The 26701-nt window shown below is 35.4% G+C and overlaps 1 protein-coding gene across 1 annotated transcript in view; it reads right to left on the bottom strand.

Annotated features, from left to right (window-relative positions):
• Window positions 1–24821, bottom strand: part of ABCB5 (ATP binding cassette subfamily B member 5) — a 113692-nt gene extending 88871 nt beyond the window's left edge. The window contains 8 exon segments of the mRNA XM_024131521.1: window positions 6258–6459; window positions 7750–7875; window positions 10468–10639; window positions 10725–10916; window positions 18619–18673; window positions 20776–20926; window positions 22567–22621; window positions 24769–24821. Of these exon segments, the coding sequence (XP_023987289.1) occupies window positions 6258–6459; window positions 7750–7875; window positions 10468–10639; window positions 10725–10916; window positions 18619–18673; window positions 20776–20926; window positions 22567–22621; window positions 24769–24821 (1006 nt within the window).
• Between the last annotated feature and the right edge of the window lie 1880 nt (window positions 24822–26701).

Raw genomic sequence — 26701 nt, 5'->3', positions numbered from 1 at the left:
GCCTCAGTTATTCTGCTATTGATCCCTTCTAGAGAATTTTTAATTTCATTTATTGTCTTGTTCATCTTTGTTTGTTTGCTCTTTAGTTCTTCTAGGTGTTTGTTAAACATTTCTTGTATTTTCTCTATTCTATTTCCAAGATTTTGGATCTTTGCTATCATTACTCTGAATTCTTTTTCAGGTAGACTGCATATTTCCTCTTCATTTGTTAGGTCTGGCGGGTTTTTGCCTTGCTCCTTCATCTGTGGTGTGTTTTCCTGTCTTCTCATTTTGCTTAACTTACTGTGTTTGGGGTCTCCTTTTCACAGGCTGCAGGTTCATAGTTCCCGTTGGTTTTGGTGTCTGTCCCCAGTGGCTAAGGTTGGTTCAGTGGGTTGTGTAGGCTTCCTGGTGGAGGGGACTATTGCCTGTGTTCTGGTGGATGAGGCTGGATCTTGTCTTTCTGGTAGGCAGGTCCACGTCTGGTGGTGTGTTTTGGGGTGTCTGTGGCCTTATTATGATTTTAGGCAACCTCTCTACTAATCGATGGGGTGTGTTCCTGTCTTGCTAGTTGTTTGGCATAGGGCATAGGGTGTCCTGCACTGTAGCTTGCTGGTCGTTGAGTGAAGCTGGGTCTTGGTGTTGAGATGGAGATCTCTGGGAGATTTTTGCCATTTGATATTACGTGGAGCTGGGAGGTCTCTTGTGGACCAGTGTCCTGAACTTGGCTCTCCCACCTCAGAGGCACAGCCCTGATGTGTGGCTGGAGCACCAAGAGCCTTTCATCCACACAGCTCAGAATAAAAGGGAGAAAAAATAGAAAGAAAGAAGGAAAGAAGATAAAATAAAATAAAGTTATTAAAATAAAACAGAAAAAATAATTAGTAAGAAAAAAATTTTAAAAAGTAAAAAAAAAAAAATCAAAGAACGGACAGACAGAACCCTAGGACCAATGGTAAAAGCAAAGCTGTACAGACAAAATACACACAGAAGCATACACATACACACTCACAAAAGGAGGAAAAGGGAAAAAATATATATATATCTTTGCTCCCAAAGTCCACCTCCTCAATTTGGGATGATTCGTTGTCTATTCAGGTTTTCCACCGATGCAGGGTACATCAAGTTGATTGTGGAGATTTAATCCGCGGCTCCTGAGGCTGCTGGGAGAAATTTCCCTTTTTCTTCTTTGTTCGCACAGCTCCTGGGGTTCAGCTTTGGATTTGGCCCCACCTCTGTGTGTAGGTCGCCTGAGGGTGTCTGTTCCCGCTCAGACACGACGGGGTTAAAGGAGCAGCTGATTCGGCAGCGGCTCTGGCTCACTCAGGCTGGGGTGGGGGCGGGGCACGAAGTGCGGGGCGAGTCTGCGGCGGCAGAGGCCGGCATGACGTTGCACCAGCCTGAGGCGCGCCGTGTGTTCTCCCGGGGAAGTTGTCCCTGGATCTCGGGACCCTGGCAGTGGCGGGCTGCACAGGCTCCCGGGAGGTGAGGTGTGGATAGTGACCTGTGCTCGCACACAGGCTTCTTGGTGGCGGCAGCCACAGCCTTAGCAACTCATGCCTGTCTCTGGGGTCCGCACTGATAGCCGTGGCTTGTGCCAGTCTCTGGAGCTCCTTTAAGCAGTGCTCTGAATCCCCTCCCCTCACGCACCAGGAAACAAAGAGGCAAGAACAAGTCTTTTGCCTCCTCGGCAGCTCCAGACTTTTCCTGGACTCCCTCCCGGCTAGCTGTGGTGCACTAACCCCTTCAGGTCGTGTTCATGCAGCCAACCCCAGTCCTCTCCCGGCTTCCGACGAAGCCCGAGCCTCACCTCCCAGCCCCCGCCCACCCCGGTGGGTGAGCAGACAATCCTCTCGGGCTGGTGAGTGCTGGTCGGCACGGATCCTCTGTGCGGGAATCTCTCTGCTTTGCCCTCCGCACCCTGTTACTGCGCTCTCCTCCGTGGCTCCAAAGCTTCCCCCCTCCGCCACCCGCAGTCTCCGCCCGTGAAGGGGCTTCTAGTGTGTGGAAACCTTTCCACCTTCACAGCTCCCTCCCACTGGTGCAGGTCCATCCCTATTCTTTTGTCTCTGTTTTTTTCTTTTTTCTTTTGCCCTACCCAGGTAGGTGGGGAGTTTCTTGCCTTTTGGGATGTCTGAGGTCTTCTGCCAGTATTCAGTAGGTGTTCTGTAGGAGCAGTTCCACGTGTAGATGTATTTCTGATGTATTTGTGGAGAGGAAGTTGCTCTCCGTGACTTTTCCGCCATCTTGAAGCTCCTCTCTATTTAGGTATTCTTTAATTTCTCTCAGCAATGTTCTATCTTTTTTACATAGAAGATTTACAGATCTTTCATTATTCTACTTTATATTTTTTGATGCTATTGTGAATGCCACTTTTAATTTTAATTTTATTTGTAGTTGTTGCTACTATTTAGAGATCTAGTTTATTTTTTCATAGTTATAGGTCTTACTAAAGTTACCTATTTACTTCTCTTTGAGTGAGTCTTGGTATTTTGTGTCTTTCAAGGAATAGAACTTCATCTAAGTTAGCAAATTTATAGGCATATCTTTGTTCATAGTATTCCTGTATTAACCTTTTAATGTCTTCGGGATTAATAGTGATGTACCTTCTTTGATCCCCAATATTGGTAATTTCTCTTCTCTTTTTTGTTTTTCATCAGGCTTCCTACAGTTTTACTGATTTTATTGATCTTTTAAGGAAACAGCTTTTGGTTTCAATGACTGTTTCTAATGTTTTTCTGTTTTTGATTTCACTGATTTCTGCTCTAGTCTTTATTATTTCTCTTGTACTTGCTTTGGGTTTGATTTGCTCTTCTTACTCTAGTTTCTCAAGGTGGAAACTTAGTTTACAGATTTTATATCTTTTTCTTTTCTAAAAAGTAAACACATAATGCTGTAAGTTTCTCTTAAAGCAGGGCTTTAACTGTATGTTGACGCTTGAACAATGTAGGTGTTAGGGGCACCAACCCCCGTGCAGTCAAAAACCAAGTATAACTTTACAGTTGGTCCTCTGTGTCCGCATCCTTGAATTCATCCAGCTGTGGGTCGTGTAGTACCAAAGTATGTATTTATTGAAAAAATAATCCATGTATAAGTGAACACATACAGTTGAAACTCATGTTGTTCAAGGATCAACTGTATTCCACAAATACTGATATCTTGCATTTTCATTTACTTCAAAATAGTTTTTAATTTTCCTCGAAACTTCCTCTTTGAGCCATAGGTTATGTAGAAGTAGGTTCTTTAATTTTCAAATATTTGTGGATTTTCCAGATATATTTCTGTTATCAATTTCTACATTTTAATTCTATTATGGCCCAAGAACATACTTTACATATTTCCTTTGAATTTATTAGTTTTTTCTTCCAATGGTAAAATCGATAGCTAGTGGGAAGCAGCCGCATAGCACAGGGAGATCAGCTCCGTGCTTTGTGTCCACCTAGAGGGGTGGGAGGGAGACGCAAGATGGAGGAGATATGGGGATATATGTATATGTACACTTGATTCACTTTGTTATAAAGCAGAAACTAACACACCATTGTAAAGCAATTATACTACAAAAAAGATGTTAAAAAAGAAAAAGAATATTGTTTAGCTCAGTGAACAGTCCATGTGCACTTGAGAGAAATGTTTTCTGCTGTTATTGGGTGGAGTGTTCTGTAAATATCAATTAGATCTAGTTGGTTGATAGTATTGTTCAGGTCATCTATATCCTTAGTGATTTTTTGCCTGCTTTTTCTATCAAGTACTAAAGCCTTCAGCTAAAAATGTGGATTTGTCTCTTTCTCCTTTCAGATGTACCAGTTTTTCTTCTTGCATTTTGAAGTTTTTCTTAAGTGCGTAAACATTTAGTTTTTTTGTTTTGCCTATGGATCATAGTTTCCTGTTTCTTTGCACATCTAGGTATTGTAGAATATATACTGAATTCTGTGCATGAATGTTGAAGAGACTCTGAATTCTGTTTTCTTCCGAAGAAAATGTTGATTTTTATCCTCATAGGCAATTCAAATATTGACTGATCATCTTGAACTATGTAATCTTGGTTTTATGCTTTGTTGGGGTTAATCTACAGAAAGTCTCAAAACTTGGCAGGACCCAACATCCAAGTTCTATCTCCTTTAGGGATCTCGTCATGGCTTGGTTTTAGGATTTGTTAGAGCAGGTCTAGAGTCAGCCTTACTCTAAGGTGTGGTCTTTACCCCTAAGGTGTGACTTTTTTTGGTGTCTCAGCTATATGCCTGAGGTATTAAAAATGGTGTTAATGTGACCTCTCCACTCTGGCTGGGTTGTGTTTTCAACATCTCCACTATACTGCTTGACTTCTACTTTCTCTGCTCTACTCTCGGCTTTGTAGCAGCTGCTTTCTGGTAAGCCACGGGTAATCTTATCCTCAGAGAAGGATTCCCAAGGGATGCCTACATGGACTTCTGCCCCCTACCTCATGTCCACAGCTCTCTCATTTTGCCTCTCCAGTTGCTTAAGCTGCCCTGAAATTCTATCTCTGCATTTTAGCTCAGTGGGACTGCCATGTTCTCTCTGGATTCCATTTTACAGAGATATGGTCAGAAATTTGTTCCCAGGAAGCATGCTGAAAATTCATGGACTTTCTTAATGAGTTTCCTTTCTCTCAGGAATCACAGTTTTGTGATACCTCTTATCCAGTGCTTGGAAACAATTGTACTATGTCTCATATATTTTGGCCAGTTTTATGGCTGTTTATGGGAAAAGGCTAGCAAGTATCAGTTAATCCTAATATATTAATTCAAAAATATGTGTGGGGCTTCCCTGGTGGCGCAGTGGTTGGGAGTCCGCCTGCTGATGCAGGAGACACGGGTTCGTGCCCCGGTGCGGGAGGATCCCACATGCCGCGGAGCGGCAGGGCCCGTGAGCCATGGCCGCTGAGCCTGCGCGTCCAGAGCCTGTGTTTCGCAACGGGAGAGGCCACAGCAGTGAGAAGCCCGCGTACCGAAAAAAAAAAAAATGTGTATATCATAGAAGGAGTAATGGTATTTATTTCTGAGTATAGCTTTCCCTAAATTTTCACCTATACGAATTAACCACTTCTGTAACTTTTATTTATTATTATGCTTATTCTTATTTCCCTGGTTAACCATGGCTGTGGAATTTAGTTTCTATCATAATAACCCAGCATCTTTAATTTGTTCTTTGGATTATATCTTTAGGATTTACTATTAGATTTATAGCAAGGGACATCTTTGTGTAAATATTGGACTTTTAGTAAAAGCAAGTCATAACTTATAGGGAATGACTTAAGAGGCACCAGAAAACTTTCTAATTCCAGGTGGGAAACTGAATATTGTTGGTGTTTTGAGGAAAGGAAGTCACTGAAAGTGTCAAAAGGTCAAAGAAAGGAAGTCTGTGTTTTCCCAAACCACACGGCAAAGAATGACCTCAAGCCTTTAATGTTTTCTGTCCTAATTATGACCCTAAATAATGGGGATAGGTGGTAATGAATGGCAAACATAAGTTTTTATGAAATAAACAAAAGAGAACAAAATTATTATGACCTATGGAGTGTAGTTTGTAAAATATATCCATTAAAACAAACTTTTTTTGTTATGGTTGCCTTCTGGGATGTTGGAATTTTATTTGTGTTTTTAATTTCAAATCTCATCCTTTCATATTTCACGAGGTGCTCTCCACAGCAATTTCAGAGGATGCTGATGAACAAATACTTTGAGAAATAGAAATATTTTTAGAGCTCTCTATCAATTTTAAATAGCCATTAGGATCCTATATGTCCTAATACCCAAAATTATAGTTTACTGTATCTCTTTCCAACTATCATTTCACATGTCTTGTCCAATATTAGCTCCATGTACTTCTAAATTCAATGGTATTTTTCCTTTGCCTTATCACAGAACCGATCTGAACACTGGGTGTGACATTCCCACACTTAGCCACAAGATGGCGCTGCAAACCAACATTTTTGCAGATACATGCTATCCCTTAGCTTGCACTGATGATTTTGTTTCATATTTCTTTGTTATATTTTAACATAGCCCTTATTTTTTTCTTTTCCATTTGCAGTGAGAACTAGTAAGAACTAAACAGATTAAAAATTGGACCTTTCAAGGATGTATTTCTTCTTTTGGTTGTTATCACGCTCTCTCATTTTCAGATGTGTCACCTAGGACAATGCAAAGATTAATCACACTCCCTCTACTCTGTAGATGTTATTGTTATTTAACTTATTTTGGAGTATTTCAGTGCTTTACACTTAAGCTAAGGATATAGGCTACATAGTGTACTTACTATGGGGAACTCCATTATAAAATCATAAGCATTTGCTTCCTTTGCTGCTTTCTCAATGTCTTCATCAGTCACGCCATCTCGTCCATATCGAATATTGTTATTAATGGTGGTCCCAAACAAAACAGGCTCTTGGCTGGCCACTCCAAAATGTTCTCGATAATGCTGCACATTTAAAGTTCTGATGTCGTTACCATCCACCGTGATCTGTGAATCCAAAGGAATGAATCACGTTGTGATGCCTTTCACTGCATTGGGTTAGAGTCCTTTTTACTACTCCAGAACATAAGCTGAGAAGCAGGTTATTTCAGGAAACAATGACTGACTATATTTTGATAAAATATTTATAGCATGTATAATGCCAATAGACTTTTTCTGGTAGTTGGGAATTAATAAAATCTAAAAAAAATGACTTAAAATTTGGCCAAACTACCTGAATATCTTTACTCTACCATCCACAAATTAGGTATTATGAGGATATATACTCTAGGAGCCACAAATATTATCATGTAAACACATGTAAAAAACTGCAGTTTTGTTATTTTAAGACTGATGTGACCTTTGCATTTTTTTTCTAGGAAACATCCTTCCTTCCCTTCAACAGTCCACTCCTCTGCAAAAGGTAAAAGTGCACTCTATTCACTGCTATAAATAATATTAAATGAACATTGTCTTCTCCATAGATAGTACCATTACCTATTATCCCAACATATTCCAATGACAGAAGCCAAGGTTTGATAATTATAACTCTGGTATTTCACACCAACTGGTATTCTGTCTGGGCATGGATATTCTACGCAACAGCTTTATGTAAGGAATGCTAATCCAGTAATTTATTTATTCAGTATTAGCATGGATACATGAGTCTAGTATACTCCAAATGAAGACTTAAGAAATCAAATTTAAGTTTTAGAAGAGTAGATTTTCTTTTAAAAATAACAGTTGAAAAACTGAATAGAAGCATTAAGAATTATGCTTCTGTGACTATCATAGTCTTGTTCTCTGTGCTCTTTACAAGGGTGAGAAAGTTAAGTGCAACATATGGATGACAGAAAAAAATGAGCGAGTATATTTTCTACAGATATTATTCTTTTGGGATGTTTTGAGAAACTGAAATTCTTGATAAGTTCTGCATACTACAAATTACTATTTTATTTTTCTCTATAGCATTTATTATCTTCTAACATATTATATAATTTACTTATTTTATTTATTGTCTGTCTCTACATATTAGAATGTAAACTTGATGAGGGAAGAGAGGTTTTTATGCTTTGTTCACCAATGTATTCCCAGCACCTAGAAGAAGGTCTGGCACTTTGTAGGTGTGCAATAAATATTTGTTGAATGAATGAATATGCAGGAAAGAAAACAATATGGTTTCTCTCCCAGTTCCACTGTTAAAAATTAAAAGTTGACACAGCTGTAAGCTCTCTGTAATAGGTGGAATTTCCAAATCTCATTGTGTGGACTGCGTGTGATCTTGCTAGGTGCACTTACAAAGCCGTCATCAGGATCATATAACCTCTGCAGAAGTTGGACTGCTGTACTCTTCCCACTGCTGTTGGGGCCAACCAAGGCTACTGTCTCTCCAGACTTAATTCTGAGATTCAGACCTTTCAGAATCTATTGGAAAGTATGGGGAAAAAATTCCATAAAACTAGGATAAGAATATGATTTACCTATCTTCAGAAATGTAATGTTATAATTATAAACAGGAAAATATTCTTTGGCACTTAAAAACAAATTTAGATCTAATTATGTTTGTTTCATGTATGTGTATAATAAGCTACATAATTTTGGAGAAAAACGCTAATCATCTCGCTATATAAGGAGGAGATCTAACTTGAGTACTTAAAGATTATTAACTAGCCACAGGAACCTTTTTTTCATATTTTCAACCAAAATAATTTATGTGAATTTCATGACTACCAAGTTAGTGAAAGTTATATCTTCTAACTTGCAACAGTTGAATGAAATCTTGCCAGATATCCCTGTGAGCTATTTAAGGAAGTTCTTTCTTAGAATATATGTAACATTGTTGCAAAATAGACTCCAAACTAAAACAATTGGCAGACTTCTTAGCGACTCCCACGAATAGGATTTCACCACTAGAAAGCCTCTTTTTCTAGCGGTGGATCTCACAGGGACATTTCAACTTAGGGGGAGTACTTTTACAATTTTCTCAATAACTGGGGGTTGTTACCAGCATTTAGTGTCCCAGGGACCTGCAAGATGAGAGAAACCTCACAAAAAATTACCTTCCCAAAATGACAACAGTAATCCTATTGAGAAACTCTCACCTATCTTTGCTTACATTTTCCCAAAACATGGGAATACCCCCTTGGATTCTTTCACTTTGATCTCCTCATTTGTAAAGAAAGAGACTCTGTAAACAAACTAATGTAAAACCTTCAAAGGGCCAAGCAAAGAAAAATTCTCTAAAGGAGGTGACAAATCAGGGACCCCCAGTGAGAGTACCTCATCTCCCACCTGCACTTTTACTCTAGAATTCACATCTGTTCTTTCTTTGGAAGAATCTGTGCTTTGTTTATTTAAAGCGGGTGGACTTTTGGGGGGGGTAATTATTTATTTTTCAATTTAACAAAAAAGCCTTTGTTTCAAATGTTCATTTAAAAAATACTTGTTTAAAACCCATACAATGTAACGACAAAATCGGTGCTTAAGTCTTCAGGAAGCCAACCCAAATGTAGTTGCAAAATGGAATTAAAATGCTCTATCTATGTTAAGAAAAATGATAGAAGACAATACTATTCCAATAATGGTAATTAAGTAACAAAATTTTTTTAAAATAAAGAGCTTTGAAAAAAAGAATTTCAATCAAAGACTTAGAGAAAAATAAGGAAGTAGGAGTAGGTATATATATATATATATATATATATATATATATATATATATATATTTTTTTTTTTTTTTTCGGTACGCGGGCCTCTCACTGTTGTGGCCTTTCCCGTTGCGGAACACAGGCTCTGGACGCGCAGGCTCAGTGGCCATGGCTCACGGGCCCAGCCGCTCCGCGGCACGTGGGATCTTCCCGGACCCGGGCACGAACCCGCGTGCCCTGCATCGGCAGGCGGACTCTCAACCACTGCGCCACCAGGGAAGCCTCCCCATTGCTGTTCTTTCAAAACTCATTGTCCACTTCACTTCTTGGGCAGTTAAGGCTCTGATTTTAGGAACATACTGTGGGTAATCTTCCTACTGAGGGGTCCTCATTTCAAATAAGCTGGGGATGAAGATTTTGACAAGTGTTACAAGGTCAACACTAGAAGTCACACTAAATAAAGATCTGCTGTCTATACACCCAAGTCTATTGTGAAGGAATTATTCAAACACAGAATATTTTTATTGCTGAAAATTCTTGTTTGGTTGAATTTGTATGTTGCTAGCAAATAAACTCAGCGAGTTTTATGGCTTTGACTTCCATAAAGAACAACTGGCTTTGAAAAATTTTAAACTCCAAAAAAACCCCCAAACAAAATAAAACTCCATCTCTTAAGAATACACTGTGCCTCCAATCTAGGAAATGGGTATACACATTGGTAGAACTATATTGGCAGAGATATATATATATTTTGCCTTGCACAAAGAGCATTGGTTTCAAAACCAGGCTGTAAATAGATTAATATCTTGTAAAGAGATTAAGATTAATATAGTATAACAAGTGCTAAAAATATAATTTAAATGTAAATACAAAGTTTGTTTAAAAAAATTGAAACATTTACATACTACATAAAAATATACATTAGCAGACATTTTAAATGGTAATTCAGAGGCTTATAAAAATATAAACTTGAAATGGCTGACATAAAATAGTCATAATAGCTCAGGTGTTTACTGTTTTAGGATTTTCTCATTCTGTTCTAGTGAAATGAATTGAAACACATTTATCTGGGAATTTAGACAACACAAGGCTTTCCCAGCATTCAATGTATAACAACATAAAGCTTTATCCATGCTATTATTTGAAACTGCATTAGGTTCTAAATGAAGTGGAATGTTATAAAATGTTAGTAAGGTGTTAAAACCAAACCTCACTGTAGCCAAATAACTTGAAGATAGAAAGGTAGTTAATATTTCTTCCTATTTTGGGACACAGAAAAAAAATAGAAATGCCTTCTTTTTTATACAAACCCAGTAAAATATCTAGTTCACATTCCTGCTTCCAGTTGACACTACATTAGTCATTTTGCCTACCCTAGAAAACATGGCTGCTGAAGCAATTATAAGAGGTGATGTGGACAGAGTCACCAGGGTGAGTTTCCAGCCCTTCACCAAACCAATCACCAGGCCAACAGAAAAAGTAGACATGTTTTGAAACAACACAGCAACCTTGTCTCCAATACCATCATTGATTTTGTTGATGTCACTGAAACAAGAAAATAAATGCAGTTAAGTTATTTATACATCATATATGAGAACAAAGTTGATAAACTGCACATCCATCCTCTTACTCAGTCGTGCGAGTATTAACTTCACCGATGTCACAACTGTCAAACCAGCTGATGTCCTGAGACAAAATTGAATGAAAAAACTGTTTTCAAATTCTCTTGGTCTGTCGAACTGCAGTCATAACCCAAAAGGAAATCTGTATGTAGCCAAAAACCAAGGCAGTAACTCCTATTCCAACATAATACAGGATCAACCTGAAAAAAAGATTATTGGAAATTTTAGTGAGACTGAAGCACAACTTTTTTCCCTTGTTACCAAAAAAATGAAATCTGTCATAATATTTGATTAAGAGAATTTGGGCTAAAGCCTATAAGATAACTAAAAATAAACCACCGTGAGAAAGACTGAAGTATGCTGATGTGGGAATCTAGGTTACCCTTGTAAGACATTTAGAGTACGTCTCTCTTATATTATTAGCAAAGATTAGCATTTCAAAATATATTCGCTACTTATAGCTTCTGTCCATATTTTTAATACTTTCATTTGAAAATGTTACATTGATGTAATTATGATAGCTGTATGTGGAAAAGGAGGGTAAAGAAATGATAGTAGTCAAAAGCATTTTATAAAATTCTTTAAATACATATACTTAAATCCAAATTTCAACTTAAGGAATTTACCCTAAGGAAATATGTACAAAGATTAATCTAAATGATTGCTCATTATAGCATTAATTATAATACATAAAACTGAAAACATTCTAAATAGCTACCAGTAGGAGACCAGATAAGAAATGTAGTCATTTCATACTAAAATCTATGGGATGCAGCAAATGCGATACTAAGGGGTACTAAGGGGAAGTTTATAGCAGGCCTATAAACAAGAAAAATCTCAAATAAACAATCTAGCTTAACACCTAAAGAAACTAGAAAAAGAAAACAAATGAAGCCCAAAGTCAGTAGAAGGAAGCAAATAATAAAAATCAGAGCAGAAATAAATGAAATAGAGACTAAAAAGACAATGGAAGAGATCAATGAAACTAAGAGCTAGTTCTTTGAAAAGATAAAATTGACAGACCTTTAGCTAGACTCACTAAGAAAAAAGAGAAGGCTCAGATAAACAAAATCAGAAACAAAAGAGGAGAAATCACAAGATACCACAGAAATACAAAGGATTATAAGAGAATATAACGAACAGCTATTTGCCAACAAATTGGACAACCTAGAAGAAATGGATAAATTCTTAGAAACAGACAACCTTTAAAATAAACAAATGGGACTACACCAAACTAAAAAGTTTTGCACAACAAAGGAAATTATCAACAAAATGAAAAGATGACCTACTGAATGGAGGAAGATATCTGCAAGTCATATATCCAATAAAGGGTTAACATCCAAAATATATAAAGAATTCATAAAAATCAACAACAAAAAAACAAACAACCCAAGTAAAAAATAGGCAGAGGATCTGAGTAGACATTTTCCCAGAGATTGCATGCAGATGGCCAAGAGACACATGAAAAGATGTTCAACGTCACTAATCATCAGGGAAATGTAAATCAAAACCGCAATGAGATATCACCTCACTTCCATCAGAATGGCTATTATACAAAGACAAGAAATAACAAGTGTTGGCGAGGATGTGGAGAAAAGGGAACCCTTGTGCACTGTTGGTGGGAATTTAAATTGGTGAAACCACTATGGAAAACAGTATGGAGATTCCTCAAAAAATTAAGAATAGAACTATCATATGATCCAGCTATTCCAATCTGGGTATTTATCTGAAGAAGTCAAACCCACTAATTTGAAAAACATAGGCACCTCTACATTCGTTACAGCATTATTTACAATAGCCAAGATATGAAAACAATCTGAGTGCCCACCGATGGATGAATGGCTAAAGAAGATGTGGTACACACACACACACACACACACACACACACACACACACAGTGGAATACTACTCAGCCATAAAAAAGAAAACATCTTTCCATCTGCAGCAACATGGATGGACCTTGAGGATATTATGCTAAGTAAAATAAGTCAGATGTAGATAGACAAATACTGCATGATTTCACTCATATGTGGAATTTTTTTTTTTTTTTTTTCTTTTTTTTTTTGTGGTATGCGGGCCTCCCTCTGTTGTGGCCTCTCCCGTTGCGGAGCACAGGCTCCGGACGCACAGGCCCAGCGGCCATGGCTCACGGGCCCAGCCGCTCCGAGGCATGTGGGATCCTCCCAGACCGGGGCGCGAACCCGGTTCCCCTGCATCGGCAGGCGGACGCGCAACCACTGCGCCACCAGGGAAGCCCTCAAAACACTTTCCCCCTGAATCGGCAGGCGGACGCGCAACCACTGCGCCACCAGGGAAGCCCTGGAATATTTTTAAAAAGCAAAATAAATGAACAAACAAAGCAAAACAAAAAAAACTAACACACAGATACAGAGAACAGAGTAGTGACTACCAGAGGGGAAGGGAATGGGAAGAGGGTGAAATGGGTGAAGGGGGTCAACTATGTGGTGATGAATGGAAACTAAACTTTTGGTGGTGAGTATGCTGTAGTATATACAGAAGTTGAATTATAATGTTTCATTATAATGAAACTTATATAATGTTATAAACCAATGTTACTTCAGTTAAAAAAAAAAGAAATGTAATCATTTAATAAACCTATATGGGGTGCCCACTAGTATGAAGTTCTAGAAATTAATACAGTCAAGAGCAAGATAAGAAGTCCCTATTCATGAAGCGTTTACATTCCTGTGGGAGGAGACAGACAACACACAAAGAAAAGGAATTTCAGGTTGTTCTATGAGGAAAGTAAACAGGGTGATAGGTCATGGAGTAACTGGTGGGTAAAGGTGAGTTGGGAGAGCTAGTGAAGATAAAAAGAGTGATTAAGAAAAATTTCTTTGAGGAAATGATATTATGGCTGGGATCCAAAAGGAGAAATGGAGCCAGCCATAAAAAAGCAAGAAGAAGAGCATTCCAGGGACAGAGAACAGCAAGTAACAAGGTCAGAGGCAGGAAAGAGCTTAGCATGTTCCCAGAAGAAAAGAAGTCCAAAGAGTTATGAAATTATGAGGCTGGAGAATTTGGCATATCATAGGGCTCTTAGCTATGGTGCATTGTACATGTTTTCTTCCAAGAGAAACAGAAGACCATTTAAGCGTAGAATGTTCTTATCTATTCAACTTAAAAAAATATTACTCTGGGTCCTCTGTGGAGAATGGATGGAGGTTACAAAAAAGCAAAACAGACAGTTTAGTTAGTAGGTTATTGCAGTGGTCAAGGTGAGAAGGATGGAGGCTTGGATGTAGATGGTAGAAGCTGATTGCAAAGAAGTAGACAGATTCTAGATATATTTTGGAAATACAACAACAAAAGAATTGCCAATGTAATGGATGTGAGGAATGCAGGAAGGGAAGAAAGTAAGGATAACTCCTTAGATTTTGTCTTCAGCAATTAAGTGAATGGGGTGCCATTTACAGATGTGGGAGACTGAGACAGGGACAGATTTGCAGGAGATACCAAGTGTTTTGATTTAGACATAAGTCTGACATGCATATTAAACATCAAAGTGGATATCAAGTAAGAAGTTGAAAATGAGAGTCTGAAGTGCTGGAGAGGGGTATAGGCTGGAGATGGAAATTTGAAAGTCACCAGCTTATAGGTGGCAATTAAAACAAAGTATTGGCTGAGATCATCCACAGAGACACAGAATAAAGTATAGATAAAAAAGAGGACAAAGGACTGAGCTCAGGGACTCTCCAAACATGGTAGAGTTTAAGATGAAGGCAAAGAGCCAGTAAAGAAAGCTGAGAAGTGGCCAATGAGGTAGTTGGAAATCCAGGAGAGTAAAGTACCAAGAAAAGCACAGAGGACCATACACTTGAGTCTCATTATTCCCAGATTCTGTGTTGGCAAATGTGCCTGCTCAATGAAATTTATTTGTAATCCAAAAATCAATTTTTGTTGTTTTCATTGTTATTTATGGACATGTGTAGAGTGGCAAAAATTTTGAGTCACCCAACACAGGTACTCCCAGCTCAGGCTGAACAAGGCAACACTCTGCTTTTTTGTTTGTGCCCTCATACTGTAAACAAGTTTCATTTTTGTGATCTAGGTAGTGGCAAGTTTTTCTAATTTTTGTACTTTTTGTTGATGTTTTCACTGTTTAAAACGACTCTCAAGAAGAAGCATGCTGAAGTGCTGTCTAGTGTTCCTAAGTCCAAGGAAGCTGTGATGTGCCCTATGGCAAATGAAAATACATGTGTTAGATCAGCGTCATTCAGACATGAGTTACAGTGCTGTTGACCGTGAGTTCAATGATAATCGATTGATGAAAATGTTGTGACTGGAGGTTCACAGAAACCAGGAAGCAATGGTTCAGTATTTGCTAATTCAGTGTTCATGATGACTTTAATAGAACATAATTATTACAATAATGAGAATTGACTGTTTTCTAATAAGAGGGACTGTTCAAGGACAGTATAGAACACTATAGGTTTAATAGAAATCTTATTGAACTTTTTTTAATGTTGTGGGGAAAATGTTTGTGATATTGTAAGAGAAAAGTGGGTTAAAAGATCAAATGCAAAGGAGAAAATAAAGACTTGTACACCAAAAACTACAAAATATTGTTGGCAGAAATTAAAGAAGATCTGAATAAATGAATTGGAAGACTCAATGTTGTTAAGATGACAATCTGCCCAAATTAATCTATAGATTCAATTAATCCCTGTCAAAATCCCAGCAGGCTATTTTGCAGAATTTGAAGAGTAATCCCAAAATACATGTAGAAGTATATGTGGAAATGAAATGTCTAAAAAAGAAGATTGAAGTTGGAGGACTTTCATTTCCTGATTTTTAAAAATTTATTTATTTATTTATTTAAACTCTAAAACTATAGTACTCAAGGCAGTGTGATACCAGCATAAAGACAGACTGTCAATAAATGCAACAAAAATGAGAGAACAGAAGCTAGCCCTTACTTTTATGGGCATTTGATTTTTAGCAAAGGTGCCCAGGCAATTCAATGTAGAAAAAATAGTTTTTTCAGGAAACAGTCTTGGGACAAATGAAAAAAAGAAGTGCAAAAAAGAAGTGAGGCCCTTACCTCACAACAGTCACAAAAATGAACTCAAAGTGGATCACAGACCTAAGTGTCTGAGCTAAAATGTTGAAATTTCTAGAAGAAAATGTAGAAGAGAATCTTCACCATCCTATGCAAAGAATTCTTAAATCGAAAAGGAAAATCCATAAAAGAAAAACAGGTAAACTGTACCTAATCAAAATTTAAAACTTTTCTGTTTCAAAAGAAATCTTTAAGAAAATGAAAAGACTAGCCACACATTAGGAGAAAATATATGCCAATCATATATCTGACAAAGAACTTGTATCTAGAATTTACAAAGAACTTTCAGAATTCAACATTAAGACAAACAACACAATAAAATAGGCAAAATATTTGAATATGCGCTTCACCAAAGAAATATATGAATGCTTAAAAAGTAAATAAAAATACACTCATTAGGGAAATGAAAATTAAAGTCACAATACGATACCACGTCATACCTACACAATGGCTATAATAAAAAAGACAAGAACAAGTGTTGGTGAAGATGTGGAGAAACTGGAACACTTACACATTGTGGTGGGAAAGTAAAATGATATATCCACTTTGGAAAACAGTTTGGCAGTTTCTTAAAAAGATAAACATAAACTTACCATATGACCCAGCAATTCTACTCCTAGGTATCTACCCAGGAGAAATAAAAACATATGTCCACTCAAAGATTTATATATCAGTGTTCATAGATTCGTTATTTTTAAATAGCAAAAAAATGGAAACACTCCAGAAGTCCATCATCTGGTGAACAGATAAACAAAACATGATATATACTTGCAATGGATTACTATTAAGCAATAAAAAGGAATAAACTACTGATACACATCATAACATGGATGAACCTCGAAATCATTACACTTAATAAAAGAAGCGAGGTGCAAAACCCTACATGTATGTTTCCAAGCACATGTAATATCTAAAAAATGCAAATCTTTAAAGACAGCAGATAAGAAGTTGCTTGGGGCTGGGGGTGGAAATGGGGATTGATTGCAAAGGAGGAATCTTATTTTCAGAATAATTGTCTGATAAGTAAGACAAAGGCACAGACAATATTAAAACATTAAAATTACATAAAACCATGAGTCATTGTCTTTGGAAAATAGGTAAAATAAAATTTTTCAGTTCTTGATTATTATAGATGTAAGAGGTGTTATCTTATCCCCACCTTATATAACTTACATAAGAAGTTATATAAAACAAGGTTTCCCAGAAATGTGTTCATCAAAACATTAGCTCAGCAGGATGTTTAGTTTCCATAGTCAAACAGGTTTGGAAAACTTTGATTAAATTGAGCCTTAAGAATGCTTATCTGTCCTAAATGTATTCAAGGAGGCTGTCATATACACTGTTTTCTGAATCATTTTGACTATGGAACCCTTCTTCACCATATACCTCAAATATTTCCAAAACAGTACACTGGTTTGAGAAACAATAACATAACAAATACAACATTATAAATGTTAAGAATGTTTCCTTATAAGTTTAGTAATCTCTTAATAACCATACATAGATTACATAGACATATCTTATCCTCCCTTTTATTGTCTGTTTTTAAGATAGAGGCCCCTATTTTTAAAAGTTCCAAACTTTTTTAAGAAACTCATACTTAATGATTGTAACATCAGAACCCTGCTTTAATATTGTAAAACGAGAAATCAGTAGAAGGCAGTGCCTGGATCCTAATCAGGAATTTTTAAAAGATGCAACATAAATAACTTTATGTAAAAAGTGCTAAAAAATAGCAGCTTTCCCTCAAAGAAAGTTGAGACTACAGCAAAGCACAACTTGAGGCGGCATTATTCACACTGTAGTCCAGAGCAGCACTGTCCAATAGAATGTTCTGTGATGAAGAAAATGTTCCATATTTGTGCTGTACAATATGGCAGCCAGCCATGTGTGACTTGAGCACTTGGCAAGTGACTGAGAATGAGAAACTGAATTTTAAATTTTATCTAATTTTAATTAATTGAAGATTAAGTAGTCACATGAGGCTGTGGCTAACAGTGTGGAAGGTCAAGAATTATGGCCCAGAGGGTGTCATTACAATGTGATGGATGTCTCTTGGGGTTGTGTAGGGTGGAGGCTTCATTTTGGGGGGAAAAGAATAAGAGATCACTTAGGTCTGATAAAACTCTGTTAGTTTCATTGAGACACTACTGAAATCCAGCGAATATACTCAGTAAGGTTGCATTTCTCTAACAAACTCAACACATGTGACAGAGGAAAGCATATTGCTTAATACACAAGCCTATAAAAACGAAACGTCCCTATAAATTATCTATTTCAGACTTTACAATTTTTAGTCTGAGTACAACTTTACTATAATAGTCTGAATAATTAGTCTCCAAAATTAGCCTGAATAAAACTTTACTCTTTTTATTTATTTTTTTATTTTACTATTTGTTGCACACATCTTCTTAGCTTTTAAAATTTACAGAAGTGGCATTTTTCTGTAAGTTCTGTAAGAAAAAAATTTTAAAAAGGAAAAAGTAGTCATTTAACCTCTAGGTTATGTACCTTCAGTTCTAGGAAACAAAATTTATATAAAAATGCAAATCCCAAAACAACATTTCTATTGATGACAATTTTGTCAAAACTGAAAGCATATGAACTTATATACCTTTCAAGTAGGAGAAAAAATTATAGTTACACAATTATAATTGTGCAATTATATTTTCTATACCAAATGAAAGAAGAGGACATGTTTGCTTTACTCATTAATATGTAATATTAATGATCAGACAAACATTTCAGTTTTCTTCCTTATAAATATTGAATAAAGCAGCATGCAATGAATATGATATTAACATTTCATTTGGACTTACACAATCATATCTTCATTCACTTTTTCTTGAGACTGAGTACAGTTCCGATAATTTGCTGTAAAAAAGTTTTTTAAATTATAAAGGAAGTTAATAAATTTATAATTGGCCATGATGTCTTTTATACATAGCCCTCCAAACCAAATATAGTCCCTTCTCAAGAAAATGGACTTAATGACTACACACTGGTTAATGATCATCTTATTTTCTATTCTTTAACCTAAAATTTGAAATTGTTATCTCTGGTCTCAAGAAGCACACATGCAACGTGAAAAATTGTAAGGAAATATTAACCATGTAGCTCATATGTGGTAAGAATTCTTTAGGACATCTCTGATTTCAGGTAACAGGTATGTAAGTAATTGTAATAGAATTTTCCTTTCCTGTCAAAATTATGCATTTAGAATTCAGTTTGAAATACTCCAGGGAGTAATTTAGAAAGTCCAAGAAAAGTAAGAACACAAATGAAAGTTGTAGAGGTAGGAGTCACAGGAAAAATTTAAAAGAAGCTCATCGAAATTTGTTGGGTATAACAAGGATAGCAACATCATAAAATGGTATTTAAATAATCCTTGGCTTACCAGTTTGCCATGTAAACTTTTCTATATATATTCTAGCAAAAACTACATCATACATTAATTAGTATACCAAGGTTGTAATTTTACCAGAAGCACAAAACAGTGGTTGATATCAACTATCATAATTTTCTTTCTTAAATGGCCATAATAAACATTTGTAATAAATTGCAGACAACATGCTCTTCATATCTTACATAACCACAGTATCATCACATATGATGATGTCTATGATCTTTATTTATGTGCAAACAATCATTTTTCCTTTATTCCATTTTTGGAATTGTGGTAGGAAGCATTTTTAAAGCAGCTTATTACAAATATCAGAATTGACATAGAAGTATTAAAACTGAGTAGAAAGTTTTAATGAAATTTAACTGAGTTAATAAAGAGAATACATATTGTTTCTAAAAGTGGTTCCTACAGTCGCATAAAAATGGCATAATGTCATTTTGGAGATTATATTAATAGACATAGAATGAGCAAAAGTTCGGTGCTGACATAAAAATGGGCCTCTGATCAATATGATAGTTATTATTCATATTTTCAATTGTAGGAGCAAAAATATCCTCCTCTATTATTCTTTAGAAAACAAATGTTAGAAGGTTGAGGACATATGCCTTAATATCTCCACTTCTCTTTAATAATATGTTATACCAATACTATCCATACATTTATCTAAATCTTTATCAACCTCTTTATGTGTTCATTACATTTGAAAAAACACACAATGAAACTTGAGAAACATGGAGAAGCCTTAAACAAAAACAAAATTAAAATTCAGTAATATCAGTCAGGTATGTATTGACTATCCTATCTAAAGCTGACAAAGTAATCAATTACAGAGCAGACCTAACCAAAGGAGTACTCCTAAACAGACTGCCTTAGGTTGCTAGGTTTATTCTTTCTCCCTCCTGCCCTCCTTCCCTCCCTCCCTCCTTCCCTTTCTTAACTCACTCATTCAGAAAGAGAGAAAGAGAGAGACATATTTGGCAATCAATAAATATCTGCTCAATGAATTGGCAGTTCCATTTGTTTAACAAACAAAGTGGCATCTTTACCTTCTATCATTAAAATATCAAAAAATTAATAACTGTGTAGACAGGATATCCTCACATGGAAGATGGAAGCTATGGATTTATTCACTTAAACAAGACTGGGGCATTTGAAAAATTAGGCTTTGGGTGGAAAATAAGAGGGTATGAATTAGTATTTAAAGTCAAATAGGGCACAGATGGTCTCCAGCCTGCCAACTCACCTTACAGATTTTGGACTTGCCAGCTTCCATAATTGTGCGAACCAATTTCTTAAAATAAAACTCTCTCTCTCTCTCTCCCTCTCTCTCTACATAAACACACACACAGACACACACACACACACACATTGTATTGGTTCTGTTTCTTTGAAGAATTTTGACAAATACAGATTTTGGTTCTTTGGTCCCTGGCAATACAGAAGAATAAATGACTTAAATATTATATAGATATTGTTTGACAAGAAAATAATCTGTATTATGAGTTTAATGTTTGTTTTATTTAACGCTTTTGAGTCCCTAGCAATATAGAAAAGTAAATATTGTACTCACTTGTGTTGGTTTTGACTAGACATCCACTGATAAAGCTGTCACTCATTTCTCCTAAAATAAGTGACATTACAGGAAGATAGGCCCCATTTACTAGTGATGCTAGTAATCCTAGGATCATGAGTGTGATGTCCAGTCCATCAGCAAAGCGAAACTGAGGAAAACAAGTAAAACATGGTAGCATGATAGCTGTTAAAAACAAACACCAAAAACCAACCTACAGTTTTTGCCATCAAGTAAATGTTATTTTACAAATTAAGAGGCCAAATAAATGTATAAAATCATGGATAATATTTATATATAAAGTAAAAAAAGCCCCTGATCTTAAGGATTTACAATGTACTTTGGAGAAACTATTGAAAAATAAGGTAGAAAAATCAGTACAAATTGTAGATCTGTGACACAAGTCAGGTCAGATGTACATATAAATCAGAAACTTCCTTCCATTTGGTTGATTCTGAAATAAATTATGATATCTGAAAAGTCTGTAATGACAATATCTTGGCTTAATGGAATATCTTGCCTTATGAAAGTTGATCTTCAAATTTTCAGTTCCCTAGGTGTATCAACGTAACAGCAATGACACAACTAAGTGCAGAGAACAGTAACTATCTAGTAAAAATTAGTTCACCAAATGTAATGAATCATATTTTTCATTCTTATTTTAAATTCCTCAACTTTTTGTATCCAGGACAACATCTATCCTGTAAACAAGGGTCTATGATAATTTTAAGGCTGTTTGGAATGAGAAAGGAATGCCTGAAAGTCAAATAGTGAACGCTTTGTATGCTATGCTATAATGGGTCCCTACAGCACTATTCCAAAACCAAAACATGAACAAAACTTGAAAAAGTGGATTAGTTATCTTACTGAGAGAGGTCAAGATAAAACATATAAGGTATTGAAATAAAATTAGATTTGAATAGCAGCAAAAGGAACAGTACATATTTTATGAATGGATATTGAGAAAATTTCTTGTTTTTCCATTCACTCATGCAATAGCTAATAAATATTTATGGAGTAACTGCCATAGCATTGTACTCAGTACTACAGATGATAAGAAGGTATCTGCTCCTCCACCTTCCCCTAGAATAGTGTGTTATCTCCTTGATAAAGCTTGTCATGTTCTGCTACTTTCCAGGTTTTTAAATTTTTGACTTTTGAAAAAACAGGCACTGCTGCCTATGTATTTTTAATGACAATGACAACCAGGCTGGCATAGAGATTAGGGTTGGTGGAGGTGATGTTTTAGGAACACGTCTGAAAATGTTCCTTGAACATGGTCCCAAAGAATTGTGCTGCCACACTTTTTGATGCATAGGATTTATAAAATATTTATGTAATTTTTTTTATTTAAAAAGGATTTATAACATTTAAAAAATAATAAAAGCAACTCATTTCAATGTATTATCATTGGAAAATACTGAAATGTAAACATACAATAGCAAGAGTCACTCATAATTCCCCACTACTGAGAAATAACCTCTGATAACATTTATGCAGCACACACACACACTTGCCTGCACACACATATACACGCTTTTTTGGGCAAAATTGGATCATTGTATGGATATTGTGTTATTTTTCTTATCTCTTATTGTGGAACTTATGGGTTATTTATACATATTGATTTTTTCCTATTGGAAATAATAGTTTAATGAATTCTTTTCTTAAAATTCCCCTTTTCCCCAAATAGATGTAAATTATCAAACAAAAACAATCATTCTATGCACTCCTGACAATTCTCAAAAATTTTCTGATACATAGACATACTTTCTAACTAATTTCACTTACTATCTCAATAGGTCCAACAACTTGCTGTCTTACTTTGGGCAGTTCTTGCAGTTTTCTGGAAAACAAATGTTTACAATGGAAAGATTATCATGTGAATATAATTTGCAAAATTTTCTAATTAAAACTGTGTTGAAGTGTCAAATTTCACTCGTTGGTAACAAGTTTATATCAACACTGACATTTTACAAGCAAACTTGATAGACAGTACAAAGATTTTTAGTATAATCACTGGGAAAGTTTAAGTCATCACTGGTTGTCTCTACATTATTTAGGTAACAACTGAAGACACACATCTGGAGAAGAATTTTTTTTTAAAATTGTGATAAAAGACATAACATAGAACTTACCATCTTAACTATTTTTAAGTGTGTAGTTCAGTGGTATTAAGTACAATCACACCGTTGTGCTACCATCACCATCACCCACCCATAGAACTCTCATCTTGCCAAACTGAAACTCTATACCCATTAAATAACTCCTCCCCCGTAGCCACTGGCAATCACCATTGTACTTTCTGTCTCTAGGAATCTGACTACTATAGGTACTTCATTTTAGTGGAATCATACAGTATTTTGTTTTTTTCTGAAGGGCTTATCTCGCTTAGCATAATGTCTTCAAGTTTTATCCATGTTGTAGCACATGTCAGAATTTTCCTCCTTTTTAAGGCTGAATACTATTCCATTGTGTGTGTGTGTGTGTGTATATATATATATATATATATATATATATATCCCACACTTTGTTCATTCATTCACCAGCGATGAACACTTAGGTTTCTTCTACTTTTTGGCTATTGTGAATAATGCTGCTATTAATATGGGTATACAAATATCTCTCTAAGTCCTTGTTTTCAATTCTTTTGTATCCAAGAGTAGAAAAGCTGAATCATGTGGTAATTCTATTTTTAATTTCTTGAGGAATCACTGTACTGTTTTCCATAGTAGCTGCATCATTTTACATTCCCACCAACTACGCATAAGTGTTCCAATTTCTCTATATCCTCAACAACACTTCATATTTTCTGTTTTATTTTATTATTACTATTTTTTTAATAGTAGCCTTCCTAATGGGTATGAGGTGGTAGATTAGAATTTTCGAACCCTTTGTAACAAATTACTCAAGAGCAACTGAGAGCTTTAAATGTAAGAAGTTCTATTAAATACACATTAAACAAATGTACTGAGGATTTTGTCCCCCATTGAAAATTTCATTTCTTAGCTCACATTTCAAGCAGTTCCAGATGAAGAATGTAAATTTTTGTCCATGATTTCAGAGAAATCTGTAGTCAATGACACACATACACACACACACACATACATATAAGATTATGAAACTTTAAAAGAAGGGTGGAGGGGATCAGATTAAATTTTCTAAGAGAGATGTCACAGAAGGATGAACTTCCAAGTCTTTTGTTCAGCTTTATAACATATTGTTCTGGCGGCTTTGATAAATGACAAGTCACTTAATTTTATTCCATCTGAAGTTAATAATTTACTTATGCATTGGGCCAGCTTTCTCTGAGATGATTCATAGATGACAAAAAAATATTCCTTCAAGATTATAAAGGCTACAACCCCTTCTCCCTACCCAAATGTGGATTTTAAAGCTTAAGACCTAGTAAGTTATCTTGTATTGATAAATTTTGTTTCAGGAATATTAAATAACTAGTGATCTAGAGGGGTTCACTACCATTTTACAGTTTATACATCAAAATGTAACACAATTATTATGGTAAAAGTGGAAATTAAAGATTTTAAATCATTTCCATTTAAAATCTCTAAATTAATGAATTATAGGTGTAGGAAATTTTATAACACACATACAAACACACACATAGACACCTATTTACTGAAAAAATAATCAGAATCCAATATTTTGTTATGTACCACATGGAATGAAGGATTCATGGAGAATTAAAACATAGATATTCAAATATTTTCTCTCTATATGCTGGTAAACTATAAGAAATTCAGAAGAATAAATATCTGAAGTAAATACTAAATAAGTAATTCCTGTAGCTATTACACTTCCTAAATTTACTATTAAACCACTTATAACACTGATTATGTTGAAGTCCAGCAAAATGCAAACAGCCCTGCTATTTTTGGAAAAAAACTATAAACATTTTTGCTACAGCTGAGACAAGGGTAAGGTATATTTGAAGTTGCAGAACAGTTTTTGTAGAATTTAGGCAAAGCTTACCTATTTCTCTGATAATTTTCTTGCATTTCTTCAACTCTTTCAGAATTTGCCATCTTATTTACAATGTAACTCTTCTGAAATAAAATATTAACAAGTATATCATGATGATGTGAATTTTTATCACTTAGTCGATATAAAGCATTCTTTACGTCCCTAACAGCTTCTAAAAAAGCATGCTTCTGAGTTTCAGTGGGGGGTGGTGGTGCCCCCACCACCCCCCACTCCAAATGAAATTTCTTGTTGCCTAACTCACCAACTCAGAGTTTTTTTAATGAATTTATAACTTCTTTGCTTCATTATGGGCTTAGATTTGGAGCTAATAAAATTCTAGAAATGGAATGGAAGGAGGAAAGCCAGACTCCATGAACAATGCATGTTTTCCCAGAATGTTAGATTTTATTCCTACTCTGACCCTGATTTTATTGTTACTGATGAAAATCTTTAAATTAACTATTGCTTAGTTTTCTCTGTAAAAAAACTGATGCAGTAGTTTCTGTTAGCCAGCAGCTTGAAGGACTAAGGTTTTTAGTTCACCAAATATAAGGAAGTTAGAGCTTCTACCATATATGAATTAACAGCTCTTAAAAATTAGAATAGTAAAAAACCTCATTTATTATTAAAATTATATTAAGCATAATGTATTATTCCTTTAGATGATACTTTAGGATCTTAGCTTGTCTTAAGTTGCAATTATCAATATAAACTATCATTTCATTGCAAATATGCAGAGATATTTTTGCCTCAATCTGATTTGTTAGACCATATAACATATTACCTATATTAGGATGATTATAACAAATACAAATTTAAACTCTAGAGTGAAATTAGTAATTAATTAAATACTTCCTAAGCCTCTGTAAAAACCTGTAAAATACACTTTCAAATAGTATGCTTCTCCATGAATAAATTATCACAATGAGTCAGAAATGGTTTTAGCACTTGAGAAGGAAGACATGATACAAATACATTGGCATATGCTTCCTGTTTTGGAAACCAATGGTCATAACTTCATACAAGAAATCTTCATAATTGCTGTACTGATGTTATACTATCTCCAGTTATTTAACGTATATGTAAATAATTAAACTCTATCAATAATTACACTTAATAGAAATTAACAGTTATATAATAAAACTCATAAATTCATAAAAAGAAACCAAAACAATTTAGGCCTACCTTGGTAAGTGCATGATCTCTTCATTTACACCAAAATTATGTGTAATTTCCCCCCTCAACAAATAACTAACTGCTCTTTCAGAACTGTGTTTTGCTAAGCTTATTTTCTGATCACGCCTTAATATCTGATTACAACAATGGTGAATTTCCAGGTAAAGCACACTGTGTTCTTCTTGTCATACTGTACTTGGGAAACAAAGTGAGCAAAGAAAATTAATTGAGCCAAATAAACAGTCTTTTTATTTTTTTTAATTTTTAATTTTTTTTTAGTTCGCTACAATTTAGATTTATTTATTTATTTTTAGTTCTTACATGACTTTTCCTTTTTTAAAATTTTTTATCGTTTTTTTATATCTTTATTGGAGTATAATTGCTTTACAATGTTGTGTTAGTTTCTGTTGACAACAAAGTGAATAAGCTATAAGTATACATATATCCCCATATCCCCCTCCCTCTTGAGCCTCCCTCCCATCCTCCCTATCCCACACTTTTAGGTCGTCACAAAGCATCTAGCTGATCTCTCTGTGCTATGCAGCAGCTTCCCACTAGCCAACCATTTTACATTTGGTAGTGTATATATGTCAATGCTACTCTCTCACTTTGTCCCAGCTTCTCCTTCCCCTTGTCCTCAAGTCCGTTCTCTATGTCTGCGTCTTTATTCCTGCCCTGCCACTAGGTTCATCAGTACCGTTTTTTTTTTAGATCTTTTTTGACCTATCTCCTAGAGTAATGGAAATAAAATAAAAAATAAACAAAT

Source organism: Physeter macrocephalus, chromosome 5 (genome assembly GCF_002837175.3).
Source record: "Physeter macrocephalus isolate SW-GA chromosome 5, ASM283717v5, whole genome shotgun sequence".
Taxonomy (NCBI): Eukaryota; Metazoa; Chordata; class Mammalia; order Artiodactyla; family Physeteridae; genus Physeter; species Physeter macrocephalus.
The sequence above is the reverse complement of the archived record's forward strand: the minus strand, read 5'-3'. Positions and strand labels throughout refer to the sequence as shown.